The sequence below is a fragment of the Mercenaria mercenaria genome, chromosome 19 (assembly GCF_021730395.1).
Source record: "Mercenaria mercenaria strain notata chromosome 19, MADL_Memer_1, whole genome shotgun sequence".
Lineage (NCBI taxonomy): Eukaryota > Metazoa > Mollusca > Bivalvia > Venerida > Veneridae > Mercenaria > Mercenaria mercenaria.
This window is the reverse complement of record NC_069379.1, coordinates 43068940-43083181: the sequence shown is the minus strand read 5'-3', so window position 1 is coordinate 43083181 and position 14242 is coordinate 43068940. Positions and strand designations below refer to the sequence as shown.

Sequence of the window (14242 nt, the reverse complement as noted above, 5' to 3'; positions counted from 1 at the left end):
AACAAGATGACCGCGTCGGAGATCGGACCCCGACCGCCACGGTATAGGAACTGCATGCTACCGTCAACGCCTTCTAGCCCTGGGTTGAGCAGAACTCAACATTTACACATGCTAAAAGTACAAAAAGCAATTTAGAGACATCCGCAGATATATTCAATCGGTGGTGAACATGGAACCTTCAATGATACACGTGTTGAGGAGTTTAATTCCGTGAAAAGCGGCGTTTGGTCCCGAGATAAAGTAACGGGTTTGCCCCAAAAGAGAAAACAATGGTCAGAACTAAACAAACTGGAATTTAGAAAGGGGATCTGTGTCACAAATTGACATACGGGCCTTATTTTAACTGTAGTGTAAATGCAGGTATTGCATCATCTTTTTGTAAATTTTTGAGTTATTGAGGTAAATGTCAGATTTCACGCATGAAATACCTCTCATGTTGTTCTGTATTTCATAACTTAAATTTCCATGTAAATTTTATTAAATTCGGTTCAGTAATAAGAAAGTTGATATTTTATAAACTTCAGGAATTTATGTTTTTATCCCCAAAACCACTATAATGGGCCTCAAATTGTCAATTTCAATCCGCGCCAAAGTAGTTAGATTTCCCGGCTATATCGTGAATCCCGTGGAACCAGAAATAGTCTGAGTCCACGGCTTAGCCGTGAATCCCATGAAATTTAGTATTTGGCGGGACATTATTCTTTAAATAGACTGGACTAGATATGCCTTGCGCACACCACCTTCCGACATTATAGACGAATCTATGTCTGAATTATTTTCTTGCTAGAAATTTATGCTCGATCGAGGTAAGAAATTTATTTGTTAGATTTTTGTATGATTTTTGCATTACGATTTTTATTTGGTAAATTTTTGTTCATTCTACAGAATTCTGTAACATTTACTTTTCGGCATGTGATTTTGGCTAGTTTCGGTATGTCAGGATAATTTATTAAATTTTTCAGACGTTTGTAAATTATTTAGAAAGAGGAATCTAAAATGTTTCATTTATATATAAGATGTTAGATTTATACTGAAATTTGTATCGTGATAATTATAAGGCACTGTTTCAAAAACTTATGTCAAACATTTTGTTAATTATGGAACGCCATTACTGCATTGTATTGTTATGTATAAATCTATATGGCAAGTCTAGTACCATGTATGTAATATATTATTGTAATTTGTAATTGGGTGCCAGTCTATTGCATACACATACAATGTCCGTTTTAGTGTATGGCATTAGATATTATATGGATGCTAACTATGATGTAACGTTTGATTTATATTGAATTTTGTTAATTTGTAGTTGTAAATAATAGCTGCAGTTTATCATTTCCATTGCTATATTTTTCATCATAAACTTTTCATATCTTTTTCATACTTTGACTTTGGTCTTTTAAGTAAATAATTTTTGTAATAATGGAAGTAATTAGTGACGTCTTTTAATCACGTGACGTATGAACTTAGTAGTAGCACATATATTTTGTATAAGTAGCACGTATTATTTATAGGAGCCTACAGAGGTATGGTGTACCCAAAGGAGCAGTTTTATGCCCTGACTTATTTGTTTTGCTATGGTGCTTACCATATGTTAAATATTTTAGCTTCTTCCGCCAGACGATTTTACCTGGTGATGTCATAACCCGGAAGTACAATGCCCGAGGTTCACTTGTCTTCACTCGCCTGGATGTGATATTCCCAGCGCAGAGCTTTCGTCCCCTGGTTGTGCCGTAAACCGCAAAGACGATGATTTTTGTTATCCTCTGAAGTCAGCTCAGGGATGCAATCACCTACCACCATAGGGAGCCAATACGGAATCAACGTATTCACGGTTTAAAGGGACTAGAAGATATGTTGTCATATATTGTTTGTGCTACTTAAAATTCGCAATTGAATTAAAGAACTGTGTCACGTCAGATTAGAATGGAACTACAAGAACTTTTGTATCTAGAGATACTGAACTTTCTTTTTTTTTTCTTTCTTATAATCAGTTTTTTTTTCTTCATATCATCTATTCATTGTAAATAATCATCTTATGTAAATAAATTTGTAAATATTGTAAAGGGTGTTGATTTGTTCTGATGGTTACTGTCGCCGGTACGGCCTTTCCTGTCACAATCTGAGGTTATGGAGTCTGCGTATCACAGGAACTGTCAAATAACAAAATTAAAAAAGCAGGCATCATATCCAAGGGGTGATTATACAATACCCAAGGCTATGAAAGCGGGAGTATTGGAACCACCCAGGTTTAGGCTTACATGAACAATTTAGAGGACTTTCTTACCATAAAACTATACGGGAACCCCATTATTACATACTTCCACCGAACATTTCTGGGTCGTTGCACTGAATGAAAATGCTGCATATACAAACTTAAATACACTGGGCAGCATTCAGGCTCGGTGTTGATTAACTGGATATTAAGCTAAACACTACCTAGAAACTTATCCTTTAGTGACGAGAACTCATTTTATCTACGTTGCAAGTAACTTTCTGTAACTTTCTGTAACTTTCTGCTAGAAATGTGACTGTTGACTTATGACGTCATTTTGTCCGTGAAAACTATTTATTGTGTGAAAATACTCATAGACATACAATACCGTCCTGTACCGTCAGGGTCAAATTGCACTAATTTATTAAAGTTCCTTTTGGCATGGTATCCTAGCATGTAATTTGATTTTTGTGCTGTTATTTTAAATCCGCAAAAGAACTTCATTTTATGCGGCGGATGAATACTTTCTGATTTGAAAATCCGAAAGCTTTTTCATTGGATGAGAATGGCGTTTTTTCCGAATTCAGGAATCTGTTTGGATGGAGCCACCAGAGTACCGCTATTCAGCCTGGATCTAAAGTATCATGGAGCGGGAGAATTTAAAAGGGCACGCGCACGATGTTCGGGAGCTTTTCATTTCATTTTGTTTTGGCCAGGACGTCACAAATAATTATTTACGGAAACTTTTAGCGGAATCGCATTATAAATTAATTAATAACATACTAACTTATTGATATTATCATTAGGACCAGGAGGACTGACTACCAGCAAAAGCTAATAAGTAAATATCTAAAACATATTTATTCGACATTTATCATTTTAATAATAAATAACTCGTTCATTGATATACCGTCTTTATTGACTTGAATTTGTCCCATCTGTCAAGTCCACTCACAGGTAGACCAATTTAAGGTTCTTAGATTTTCCAGAAAGGTCAGCGCCCCTTTATTCCCAACATATAGATCAGAGTGGTTACTCGTTACAATAACAAAAACTTTTTTTCACAGGATTGTGAAAAATCAACTTGTTCAATGTTGACGTAAACTGTAGCAAAGCGAAGATAATAAAAACTTTCGTTCACGTGATTGCGTAAGATGTGTGACGAATTGTGTATGTGTTGCGGTGATTATTTGAAAATTGCACATAATTTTCTCCTTACCCGTTGTCAATTCATTGTCTCAAAATATTTTGGACGAAAACAATAGAATAGGGTAAAAGTTTTCGATTGCAATTTTGTTGCTTAAGAGAAAAAAATAGTAATGCTATGATAAGACGCTCTGTCCGCGTTATGCGAAACAGGAACTATAGATAAGCGGATCTTGCAATAGAAGTAACCATTCATAGACTAATTAATATTTACAAGTTACACCATAGCAAAAATATATAGATATAAAATGATCAGCTTGTAAAATTTTGGTTGCAATGTCTGTTTTATACTGCCAAAAAATCAAGTAAGTATTTACGCTAGTTATTTATCATAAATTGTTAAATCCAACAACAAACTAAATCTGTTACCACTTTCAGTAGAATAAACGGCAATACGACATTGACCCGGTTAATCAATTACGATTCGATGCGTGAGTTTGTTGCGCATAATTAGAGGGTCGCGATGGGGTTTGTTTTCATATATTAACTATGCATTTCAAGGTAACGATAATATTTAGTTGTTTACATTTAAATTTGCTGATACATGTATAAGTCTATCTGATCGACTGAATGTATGTTATGTTCCTCAAGAATGGAGGAAATAACACCCTCGGGTGTAGTAATATGTAATCCATGGAACGTGTTTACTCAGATAGTCGCCTCAATTAGGAAAGCATAGTCTAACGTCAGAGGTTATTTCTAAGGTCACAGAGTATAATTGGCCAGCTTGTAATGACAACAGCTTTCGATATCAGTAGCTCAGTCAATTGTGACTTATTGAATTTTAATATTCCTTCTCAAGAAAAGGAACAATAAGTTTATCCTTTCAACTACAGTAAAGTAAATCTGGACAACACATTAAAAACATTTTGGAACAAAATTAATGTTAGCCTTCAATCAATTAACAGTGATCTTTAAAATTGAAATATCCATTTTGTGATATGGTCTAGTGATCTTTGAAATTGAAATATCCATTTTATTTGGCATTACTTGTTAATATTCTGAAACATCCTCAGCGACCATATGGTAATTAATTGAAAGTATTTTGAAATATAAATGAAATACTGACAAATTGATGATGACATTCCAATTAATACTAGTGTGTTGGTTAATATACAAAATAAGTCCTGTTAAAAGCAGCTAAACAACATTCCTCAGTTAATTTCTTTTCATATAAGAACAATTATTATCTAGTTGTGTTCTTATCATAAGTAAAAATTATTGTTCTAGGAATAGGTCTGCATTGTGTTCATAGACCTGTGATGGATTTGTGAACCGAGCTAGCGTAGCGAGCGAGATTTTCAAATCATCTTACAGGTCTGTAAACGTTATGCAGACCTATTCTGAGAATGATAACAGACTTACCTATATGCTTCTTTGTTTTACATAGTCCAGATTGGTTTCGGATTTGAAGAACGTTTGTAACATATCTGTATGATTAAATTCAAACAGTTACAAGAAGGAAAACGACAAAATGTGCTACAATTTATCGGATACTATCAAAACAGCAAAAAGCCCAACTTCCTACGCACCTGTAAATATTTTTGTCAACAACTAGGACATCACATCTTGTTTTTGCATGAAAAATCCGTGCACACTTGGGTAATATTGGAAGATTATAGGCTCTTTCTGAGTCCATCAGTGTGTGACTAGTCAATAAGTCAGAATTTGACGCGAATGGTAATTTATAATTTTAATGCCCCAGATATAGGCATTTAAAATCGCACTGTCGATCCGTCCGTCCGTGTGTGTTTGCGTCCAGTAAAATCTTGTCCGGGATGTAAATCTTCCATCTATAAAGGGATTTTGAAATAACTTGGCATATATGTTAACCATAATGAGACGACGTGTTATTCGCAAGGTCTTGACCGCTAACTCCAAGGTCAAGATCACACTTAGAGGTCAAATGTTAATATGGTCTGTTTCGTGGCCGGTCAATAACTCTGCCATCCATGAAGGGATTTCGAAACAACTTGGCATAATTGTTAACCATAGTGAGATGTGTCATGCTTAAGACCAAGATCCCTAGCTCTCAAGGTCAAGGTCACACTTATGAGTAAAAAGTTAACAGGGTATGTTTCGTGTCCGGGTCATAATTCTGCCATTAATTTAGGGATTTTAATATTATTTGGCATATATATTTCTCATATTGAGACAACGTGTTTCTTGTCCATTCCTTATCTCTTGTCATTGATGAAGGGATTTTGGAATTACTTGGCATAAATGTTCCCTATAATGAGATGAGCTGTCATGTTCGAGACCCAGACCCTGAAGTCCAAGGGTAATGTCACAGTTAGAAGTCAAAAGTGTGTTTCTTGTTTGGTCCATAACTCTGGCATTCTTTGGCCTACTTCGGGGGCATTTGTCACCATTAATGGCAGCTCTTGATTTTCATAATTATTATAAGAAACTTTAAGTTTATTTAGGTCTTTTATTTGCTACTTAAATATACATTGTCGTATAAAAAGTATAGATATAGATTTATCATTGCATTATCACAAGAACTGCGCACACATAATCGAGAAGATATTTAAACCTTCAGTCTTCTTGACAGTGAAAATAATGAGTACAACTAATTAAGAGGTTTGTAGTTCGCGATTTCTGTTTTAATTGACATAGCAACGATTTGAATAAACATTACATAGTTTTAAGTCGTTTTGGTCCTCCACATCTGATTCACTTGAAGAAGGTGTCAGATACTTGTGTTTGTATAGAATCCAGAAAACTTACAGTTTTATGCGAATGAAAGACTGTCAGCTCGACGAAATGTAGTACAGTGCAAAATATCTTATGATATTTAAAGGCATTAATTGTCAGCTGTTAATTTGATATGAAATACGCCATTCAGCAAAAAAAGAACATGTACTTTGTCGAGTTTCCTACACATAACCACTATCTATATACAGCCTTAGAATATGTCTAAACTTCCAATCTTATTTCAGACATGTTCGGAATGTATCACGATAATTTAACTGGGTTATTTTCTAAATGCATGTTCCATGATAACTGTTCAGAAAATAGTTACAATTTTAAACTGGTGTTTGTATTTTTTTGCAATTATGTCATTTTCATTATTTTTCATTGTAAAATAAAATGTCCTGTTTCTTAAGGCATTCTCCTCCTAGACGAAGAGAAGAGGATGCCCGTATTAACTTTCAGACAAATATCAAGACCTGTTTAGAATTGAATGTTAAACTTTACAGCAAAGTCATGGTTAGATCATTTTTTTCAGGATATGTATAACTAGTCGAAAAGTTCTCACTTAAAACGTACTTTTTGAAACAAGTTATTATTTACGGAGTCAATCACGCGTTCACATTAAATGACAGGCATGGATATCTTAAGATTCTACAGCACTGTTTCAGTCATTTACACATAACTTTAAATTTAATCTCTGACAAATAGTAAGTGTGTCGACAATTTAGCTCAGTGGTTGGAGCATTGGACTATCATCCGAGCGACTCGGGTTCGATTCCCGCTATAGGCACTTGCGATATTTCGTCATAAACATTTTTATGTGAACAAATAAGGTAGGATAGGTCTTGTTATAGACCTCTTAAGTGGTCTTTAAGGTGTTTATAGACCTCATTGGAACAAAGAAGCACGCTTGTGCTATAAAGTATTTCGATTCTAATATTCAATTAATCTCAGTAGATAGAATATAGAAGCGCTTTTTCTCGGTCGCAACAAAAACTTTGACGTCACCGCCCGTTTACGTGACGTCATTTTAGCGTAAGACTGTTTTAACAGAGACAGACATATTAGAATCCATAAATTCTCGTTTTCATACTGAAACAGTAATAACCCAGTTGTCTTTACAATGAAATAGCAGTCACTTTATGTAGAAACAATTAATATGAATTTAGGTGCTACCTATGACGCGGAAAGCCCGTCACAAGTTAAATTAAGCTAAGAAAGTCTTTACAGTAAAGATGCAATTCATGAGATACTGTGTTATATATTTGATGGATAAAACAGTAAAATAATTTGAATGAGTCTGGACTATGACATGCAGCCATAGTGACAGCAGACTCAGTTTGATGTAGTCGTGAAATGTACAACACCCCTCATGCTACCAGTTAGACAAGCTTTAATTACTGTCGCTGAGTGGCTGCTTTTTAATTTCTGACTTTTGCAGCCACCGCAAATTTGCGATCGTATATATATTAATTAGAGATGAAAAATAAAGTGCAAGCTGTAAGAAGACCAATTTAAACCTGTAAGTCACACAGACGTAGTGTTATAAAAAGTAAAGTATTTATTCCTTAAATACTTTATTTTTATATATAATGAATTATATCTGTGTGACTTACAGGTCTGAGTTGCTCTAGTACTACTAAACTTTAAGAGCCCTCCTATTGTCATACAAATGCTTTTTCACCAACTGCGTACAAATAGAAAATCCAAACGTGCAGTCTGTCGTTCAGTAAATTTCCAATTAAAATAACTTTCATGCGTATTAGATGTAATTTTGCGAAATAATTGAAATACAATGGGGTTAACTCAAAAGTATATTTTTTCAGAATAAGTGATTATTATATTTGTATCACTTTCATTAATTTAAACAAAATCAGCTATCAGAAAATCAATGGAATAAAATAAGGCCCCTTTCTTGATACCAACAGGATATGTAGACACTGAATTCTTTATTGTTGATATTAAAGGTCTAAAATAGCTAGCATTGCCCCATACTGCTGCCATTCTCTTATGACACTTATAATAGCATATCAGGAATTAAACTTTTGGCATTTTGGTACTGCTTAGACATTTGTATGATCTGCATTTTCCCAACTGTTTGTCAGTGAAAAGAATGCAGATAAGTAAGCATGTTAATGTAGGACCTTTAAACACTCAAATTAATTCAGTACCCTTCAAGTCTATAATGTCATATAAATAGTGGACCGCAGAAATATTTTCACTGACGCCGATGACGTCAAATAAAAATTTCACCATATAAAATCAGAATGGTAGCAGACTTATAAAATTGTCCAAAAAGATAAATATACACACATTTAGTTTGTCGTAAATATTGTCGTAATTATTAAATTGTCCAATAGTCAACATTTCCGGTCTTACTCAATGAGCGATTGCGTCTAACTTTGACCAATAAGCGCCTAAATAATCAAGACTTTCAAAATGGCGACCCCCATGCAACGGGAGACGAAATTCAATTTGCATGGTATTGGGAATATTTTTCTCATTTGTTTTTGTTATTGTTTCATATATTTCACATACGTCATACATGTTATCTATAAGCACTCCAAGCCCTCGTGGGCCTTCGGCCCCGCTCGGGCTTTCCGCGTATTATTTAATTGCGTTCTTGATATTGATAAAATATTTGAGATATTGTAGTTTCCAAATGGCAAAATATCTCTTTTTCTTTTACTTTCTATCTATTTTAACTATTTTATTCATATATTTTTTGTCGCTAATACAGAGCAACACCCTTTGGAAAATGCAAATATTGACCTCTGTTGAGAGGTTGTTGCTCTACAGAGGTTAAATTGATAGTTAAATTCTGTTATGGGAAATTTTGATGATGCTGTTGTAGAGAGGTTTTTGCTGTAGAGAGGGCCGTTCTGGAGAGGTTGCACTGTAATTTACTTCACTTCATTTGTCAACCTCCAAGCTTTTTGACGTTTTGCCAACAGTTGTTGTAAACATATGAAACGATATTTTTATTTAACCTGTTAAGCTATGTAATGTTAAATTTTGAAATAGTTTATGCATGAAAACGAAGTAAACAGTTATGTAGTTTATCTGCAGTGAATTTAATGTGATATGTGAGATTGAAAATGATTACATCTTTTTTTTTGTCGCTCTTGAAAAAAAAACATCTGTTATTTAAAATCTATTAACCCTTACCCTGCTAAATTTCTACAATCGACTGGTCCATAATTAAATTTTGGCAGTACCATTCATTTTTCAATGAGGTGTTTACTGAAAATTTACTAACTGAATAGCGACGGACGTGCAGGCTGATCTTGGTCTGCGAAATCACTTGCCGCCAGCAAGCAGGTAAAAGGTTCAGGACATGTTTTAACCAAAAGGCATATCCTTATAAGGGAACAGTCATAACGAGCGCTCTTTGTTTTGCTAATGTTAATAATTGTAAATAAATATAGTGTGTTTTGATCGTACCTTTTTATAAAGACTTGAAGAATACTCTTAAATCATTGCAACATTACTGCAAAGAATTGTCTTCTACTGCATTTCTGAAAAGTAATGTCCTCTGAAGTTAATGCGAAGTAATATCCTCTGAAGGTATTGAGAAATGGTATTTCTGAAAAATGATATCCTCTAAAGTTAATGCGAAATGACATTCCTGCAAATAATGTTTGTCAAGTACGACTTACATAGTTTGCTTCGTTTGTTTGACTTGTATTAAACACTTACATATAAATACAAAGAAAAAAGTAACAGAATCAGAAATAGACCACAAGGTCAATATATACAAATATAGGAACACAGTGAGGTAAAGCTGCCTGTGAGTATCTAAATGTTTATGTTTTATTTCACTGATTTCTTAAATGAAATCGACAGAATCTCTAAGAGATTTTCTTCCGAAATTAACACAAATTAACGTTTATGCTTTATTTTGCATACACCGGTATATATGCACATGTCATCTTTGTAAGTTCGTAACGTCGAGTTATGGTGAAATGACCAAGTGTCCATTTTTATTTTAAAACACTGAAACACTCATTAACGATGACAATTGCTAGGCTATGAACTAAAACTCTAGTAAACGATTACGTCGCTAATCTATGCACTGAAACACTCATAAACGGAGGCCACCAGCAGCTTAATCAGAGAGAATCTTTTCATTGATGACCACGCAATAAAACACCCATAAACGATAATCAACGATAGCTAAATCAGAGAGAATCTTTTCATTGATTACCACGTACTAAAACACCCATAAACGATGGCCAACGATATTCATCGGAAAGTAGGTTACTAGTTTCGAAGGAAGACTTTATGTACACACGCTCTCCAACCGCCATGACAGCCGGTGCACTGAGAGAACTACAACTGCTATATTTTTCTTCATATTCCGTGCTAGTAGCAATCTTGTTTCCCTCGTGCATAATGGAAAATACCATAAAGAATTCTCCTCGGTTACACGCATGCGCTGTGAAGTGATAAAGACCGGCGACTGGTGCAGTAAAATATCCCATCTTCTGGTTATACCCTCCTCCTGCATTTAGTAGAACGTGTTGAAATATAACAGCCTTGTCCTTTGGGTGGAACCCGTTGTCAGTTGTATAAGCATTAAATGCAATTAGTGGTGTTGCCGGTCCATCTGTAATGAAACATAGAAACAAATTATATGTATGCAATTTACAACTGAATGCACAAAACAGGCTACATTAACATCTACTTCATTATATACTATTCAGTTAGTATTCTTTTTAACAATATGTTTAGAAATGGTAGAAATCTTTTTACAGTTGTTGGCTTATTCACACACTGAAGGAGTCATAATATAGTCTCTGAAACTATCATGAAGTTAATCTCCCCCCCCCCCCCCACCCCACAAAAAAAAAAAACAACAAGATATTGATATAAAAATGAATAGTGTTTTTTCTTGTTTGTTTGTTTGTTTCTAAAAAGACCTGCCTATGTTATGTTTCAACAATTTTGTTTGATTATCATAGGTGAATAGAAAGAAGTTGTTATTCTTACATTATCTGAACTCACGAAACTATAAGATTTATAGAAAACGTACTTTCATGAGCATGAGTAAAGATGCTTGTAAAATCTGACAGGTGTTTAGTATTTTTGTTCGGGTAAGTAACGACTGCAGGAGAAACATTTCTTTTCGCCAATTCTCACGTATTCTCGCTTGGTAATTCGGTATCCTTCGGATGTAACTATAGCTTAACTAACTTCCGTAAAAACCAAAGTATGCCGAAATCACATACGGAGAATACGGAATTTGCCGATTGTCATTACGTGTCTACTACCTTAAGGTAGTTACGGGTAAAAGGAAAGGGAAATAACTGCTGATTATTTAATACAATAATTATCAGAAAAATTGATGATTCCTAATTAACGCAAAGCCAATTGATATATACATATCACATGTTCATTGATCAAGTTTTCTAAATGCATAGATTGGGCGTTTTTACAATTCTTGAGTTAATACTGATGGTTGAATAAATATACATTTGATAACTTTAAAACCCAGCAGTAATTATAGTGACCTAAGCTGTCTTAATTAAATACCTCATATTTTACGCCAGGTTTATAACCCGCAGGTGTAATTTATGATATTTTCACAGATATAATTTATAATATTGTGAAGATTACATTTAATTTAGAAATATGCTCGATTATGCGTTGTTTGTACATGGATATACATTATAAATTGCACTATGTTCGCAAGATAGTAACAAATAAAATCCTGAACTGAACAGAACTGAACTGGATCCATTTTTCATAATGTCAAATCCGGAGATTGCCGGACGAATTTTACACTCCTAATTAACATCACACATACATGCATATCAATTTCATCATTTTATATCAACAGTCTACGTAAAATTCTGACGATTAGCTTTCGGGGTTTCCTATTCAATGTTATTCCAATCTATTTTTTTTACTACGACATGAACCCGCCAGCTTAGCTCAATAGGGAGAGAGCAGATCTACGGATCGTCGGGGCGTGAATTTGATTTGTATCAATTGAACTGTTTAACCTGAAACCGTATTTCCTGCACTATCATCTGCATCAAATGCATTCAGACTGAAACAGTAGTTACTTAACAACTACCCTGCTAAATTTCTATAATAAACTTGTCCATATTTCAATCTGGGCAGTACCATTATCTGTTGAAAGGGGTGCTTATCAAAATGATACTGATTCAATGGCAAACAGCGCAGATCTTGATCAAACTGTTCAAACTAAAATAAAACACTTTTCCTACCTTTAGTTTTCTTTTCAATTTCGTCTTGCAGCTTTTCTAGCTGTCTTTCCATTTCGTCTTTGCGGTGTTCTAAGAGAGAGAGTATAGTTTCCTCGAATCTTCCCATCTTTTTGTCCCATTGTTCTACTTGAGCTTCAACTCGTGACAGTCTTTCAGACGTATTTTCCTCATTTGGAGCTTTTGAACAGGATGGTTCGTTTTCAACAGAGTAGGAATATTCAAAATAGCAACATACAATAATGCACAAAATGTAAAACACGTCCATGTTTTCAGATGAAATTAATTCGATCAAAATAACTTAATACAGCTGAAAACAGGAAGTTAAAATCGGAGCGAAATGTTGTCCAATGAAACTCATTTTAATGCAGGCGTAACACGTATTAATGTGTTTTATAATTATTTATTTCAGCTTAATGATTTTGCAACGACAAAAACAACTTGTAATCATACGAATGTATAATAAACATGTTGCGAAATAATGTAGTTTGTGATAAAATTGAAACTGATCAAACCGAATCTGTAAAATATTATCTGATTGAAATACAAAGCGGGGAAATCGTTAGTAAAATCAATTCAATAAGACATAAAAGATGAAAGAAAATCAAAACATCCCTTCAAACAATAAATGGTTTAGCCAAAATTGAAAGATGGACAAGTTCATTATAGAAATTTAGCGGGGTAAGGATTAAAATTGCTTTATTGCTTGGTTTATCTATTTATGTTTGAATTGACTTATTGGTTTTAAAGGAGGATATGAAGATTTTATTTCTTAACACAGATAGATAAGTATATTATATGCCAACAAGAGTATTAAAATCGCAGTGTTCGCCCGTTATACTGAATTAATTTTACTTTTAAATACGCTACTTACTGAGATGTGATTCCATGGCGTTATCTCTAGAGATCTCGTCTGGACTTATTGATTTTTTGAACAAGACCTAGATTTTACATGTTCTGTATTAGTATGTTTAATATCAAAGAACTGTCTATATTTACACTTTCAACTTATCAATGGGTAACAACTCTGGAGATACTGGTTCGAACTTGCTGGCTATTGATCTTGACTTAGATTCTAGGGCGAAACATATTAACCTTAAGCCTGCTGGTGGTAAATTATTCTGCCTTTCTGACCAGCGCAGACCAAGATATTCACTCAGTTAATTTTCAGCGAACACCCCTTGAATGATAAACGGTACTGTCCGAATTAGTTTATACTAATTTGTTTAAGCTCGATTGTGATGAAAGCTTCAAGCTTAATGGAACCACTCTCGAGTCCGCTTCCTGGAAAAACCAGTACTGGTGTCATATGAAAAGTCATGGTCGTGACCCCAGTGGGGCTCGAACCCACGACCCCCGGATTGAGCGGCCGACACCTTATCCACTAGACCACCGCTCCTCCTCACTGTCCGAATTGAATGATGGACCAGTTCATTATAGAAATTTAGCAGGTTAAAGATTAATAGTTAGTCAGACTGAGATCAGAGAAAAAAATATTAAATTACTCAATTTAATCATCAGCGCGATTTTGACTAATCTTACGGGCAGTGCCTTGGGAAAAAACCTGGGGAAGAAGTAAGTGCACATCACACTTGACCTTCTGTTCACAGTGATATGCATTATGTGTAAGTTTGATTGAGGTCAAAGACAATACTTCTTGTTATTAAGCTGAGACTATTTATGCAGTTTAAAGTAATTCTAGAGCCATATCTCTAGAGTGACTACAACGGTCAAAGTACATCAAAGTGCTTTGTAAATGAAATGTAGTATAAATATGCTTTGAAAGTGAGCACATACAGACGTTCAAAAAAGATCATTTTGATAGATACTATTGTAATTATTGTCATTAAATACTACAGAAAGCAAACTGCTTATCTAAAGAATAAAATCTGCA

General features: G+C 34.4%; 1 protein-coding gene across 1 annotated transcript; it reads right to left on the bottom strand.

The window, feature by feature from the left end:
* Positions 1-8618: 8618 nt before the first annotated feature.
* On the bottom strand, positions 8619-12708 carry LOC123542256 (complement C1q subcomponent subunit B-like). Its single transcript, XM_045327989.2, has 2 exons — positions 12352-12708; positions 8619-10724 (listed from the first exon to the last, which is right to left on the bottom strand). The coding sequence occupies exons 1-2, from the start codon at positions 12614-12616 to the stop codon at positions 10312-10314; spliced, it is 678 nt and encodes a 225-aa protein (XP_045183924.2). The 5' UTR covers positions 12617-12708; the 3' UTR covers positions 8619-10311.
* Between the last annotated feature and the right edge of the window lie 1534 nt (positions 12709-14242).

Bases quoted from the DNA above. Each gene is read 5' to 3' on its own strand.
- LOC123542256 (XM_045327989.2), bottom strand. From the start codon at position 12,616: ATGGACGTGTTTTACATTTTGTGCATTATTGTATGTTGCTATTTTGAA. The intron at 10,725-12,351 runs GTAGGAAAAGTG...GTTTCATTACAG, and splicing joins AATTGAAAAGAAAACTAAAG to ATGGACCGGCAACACCACTA.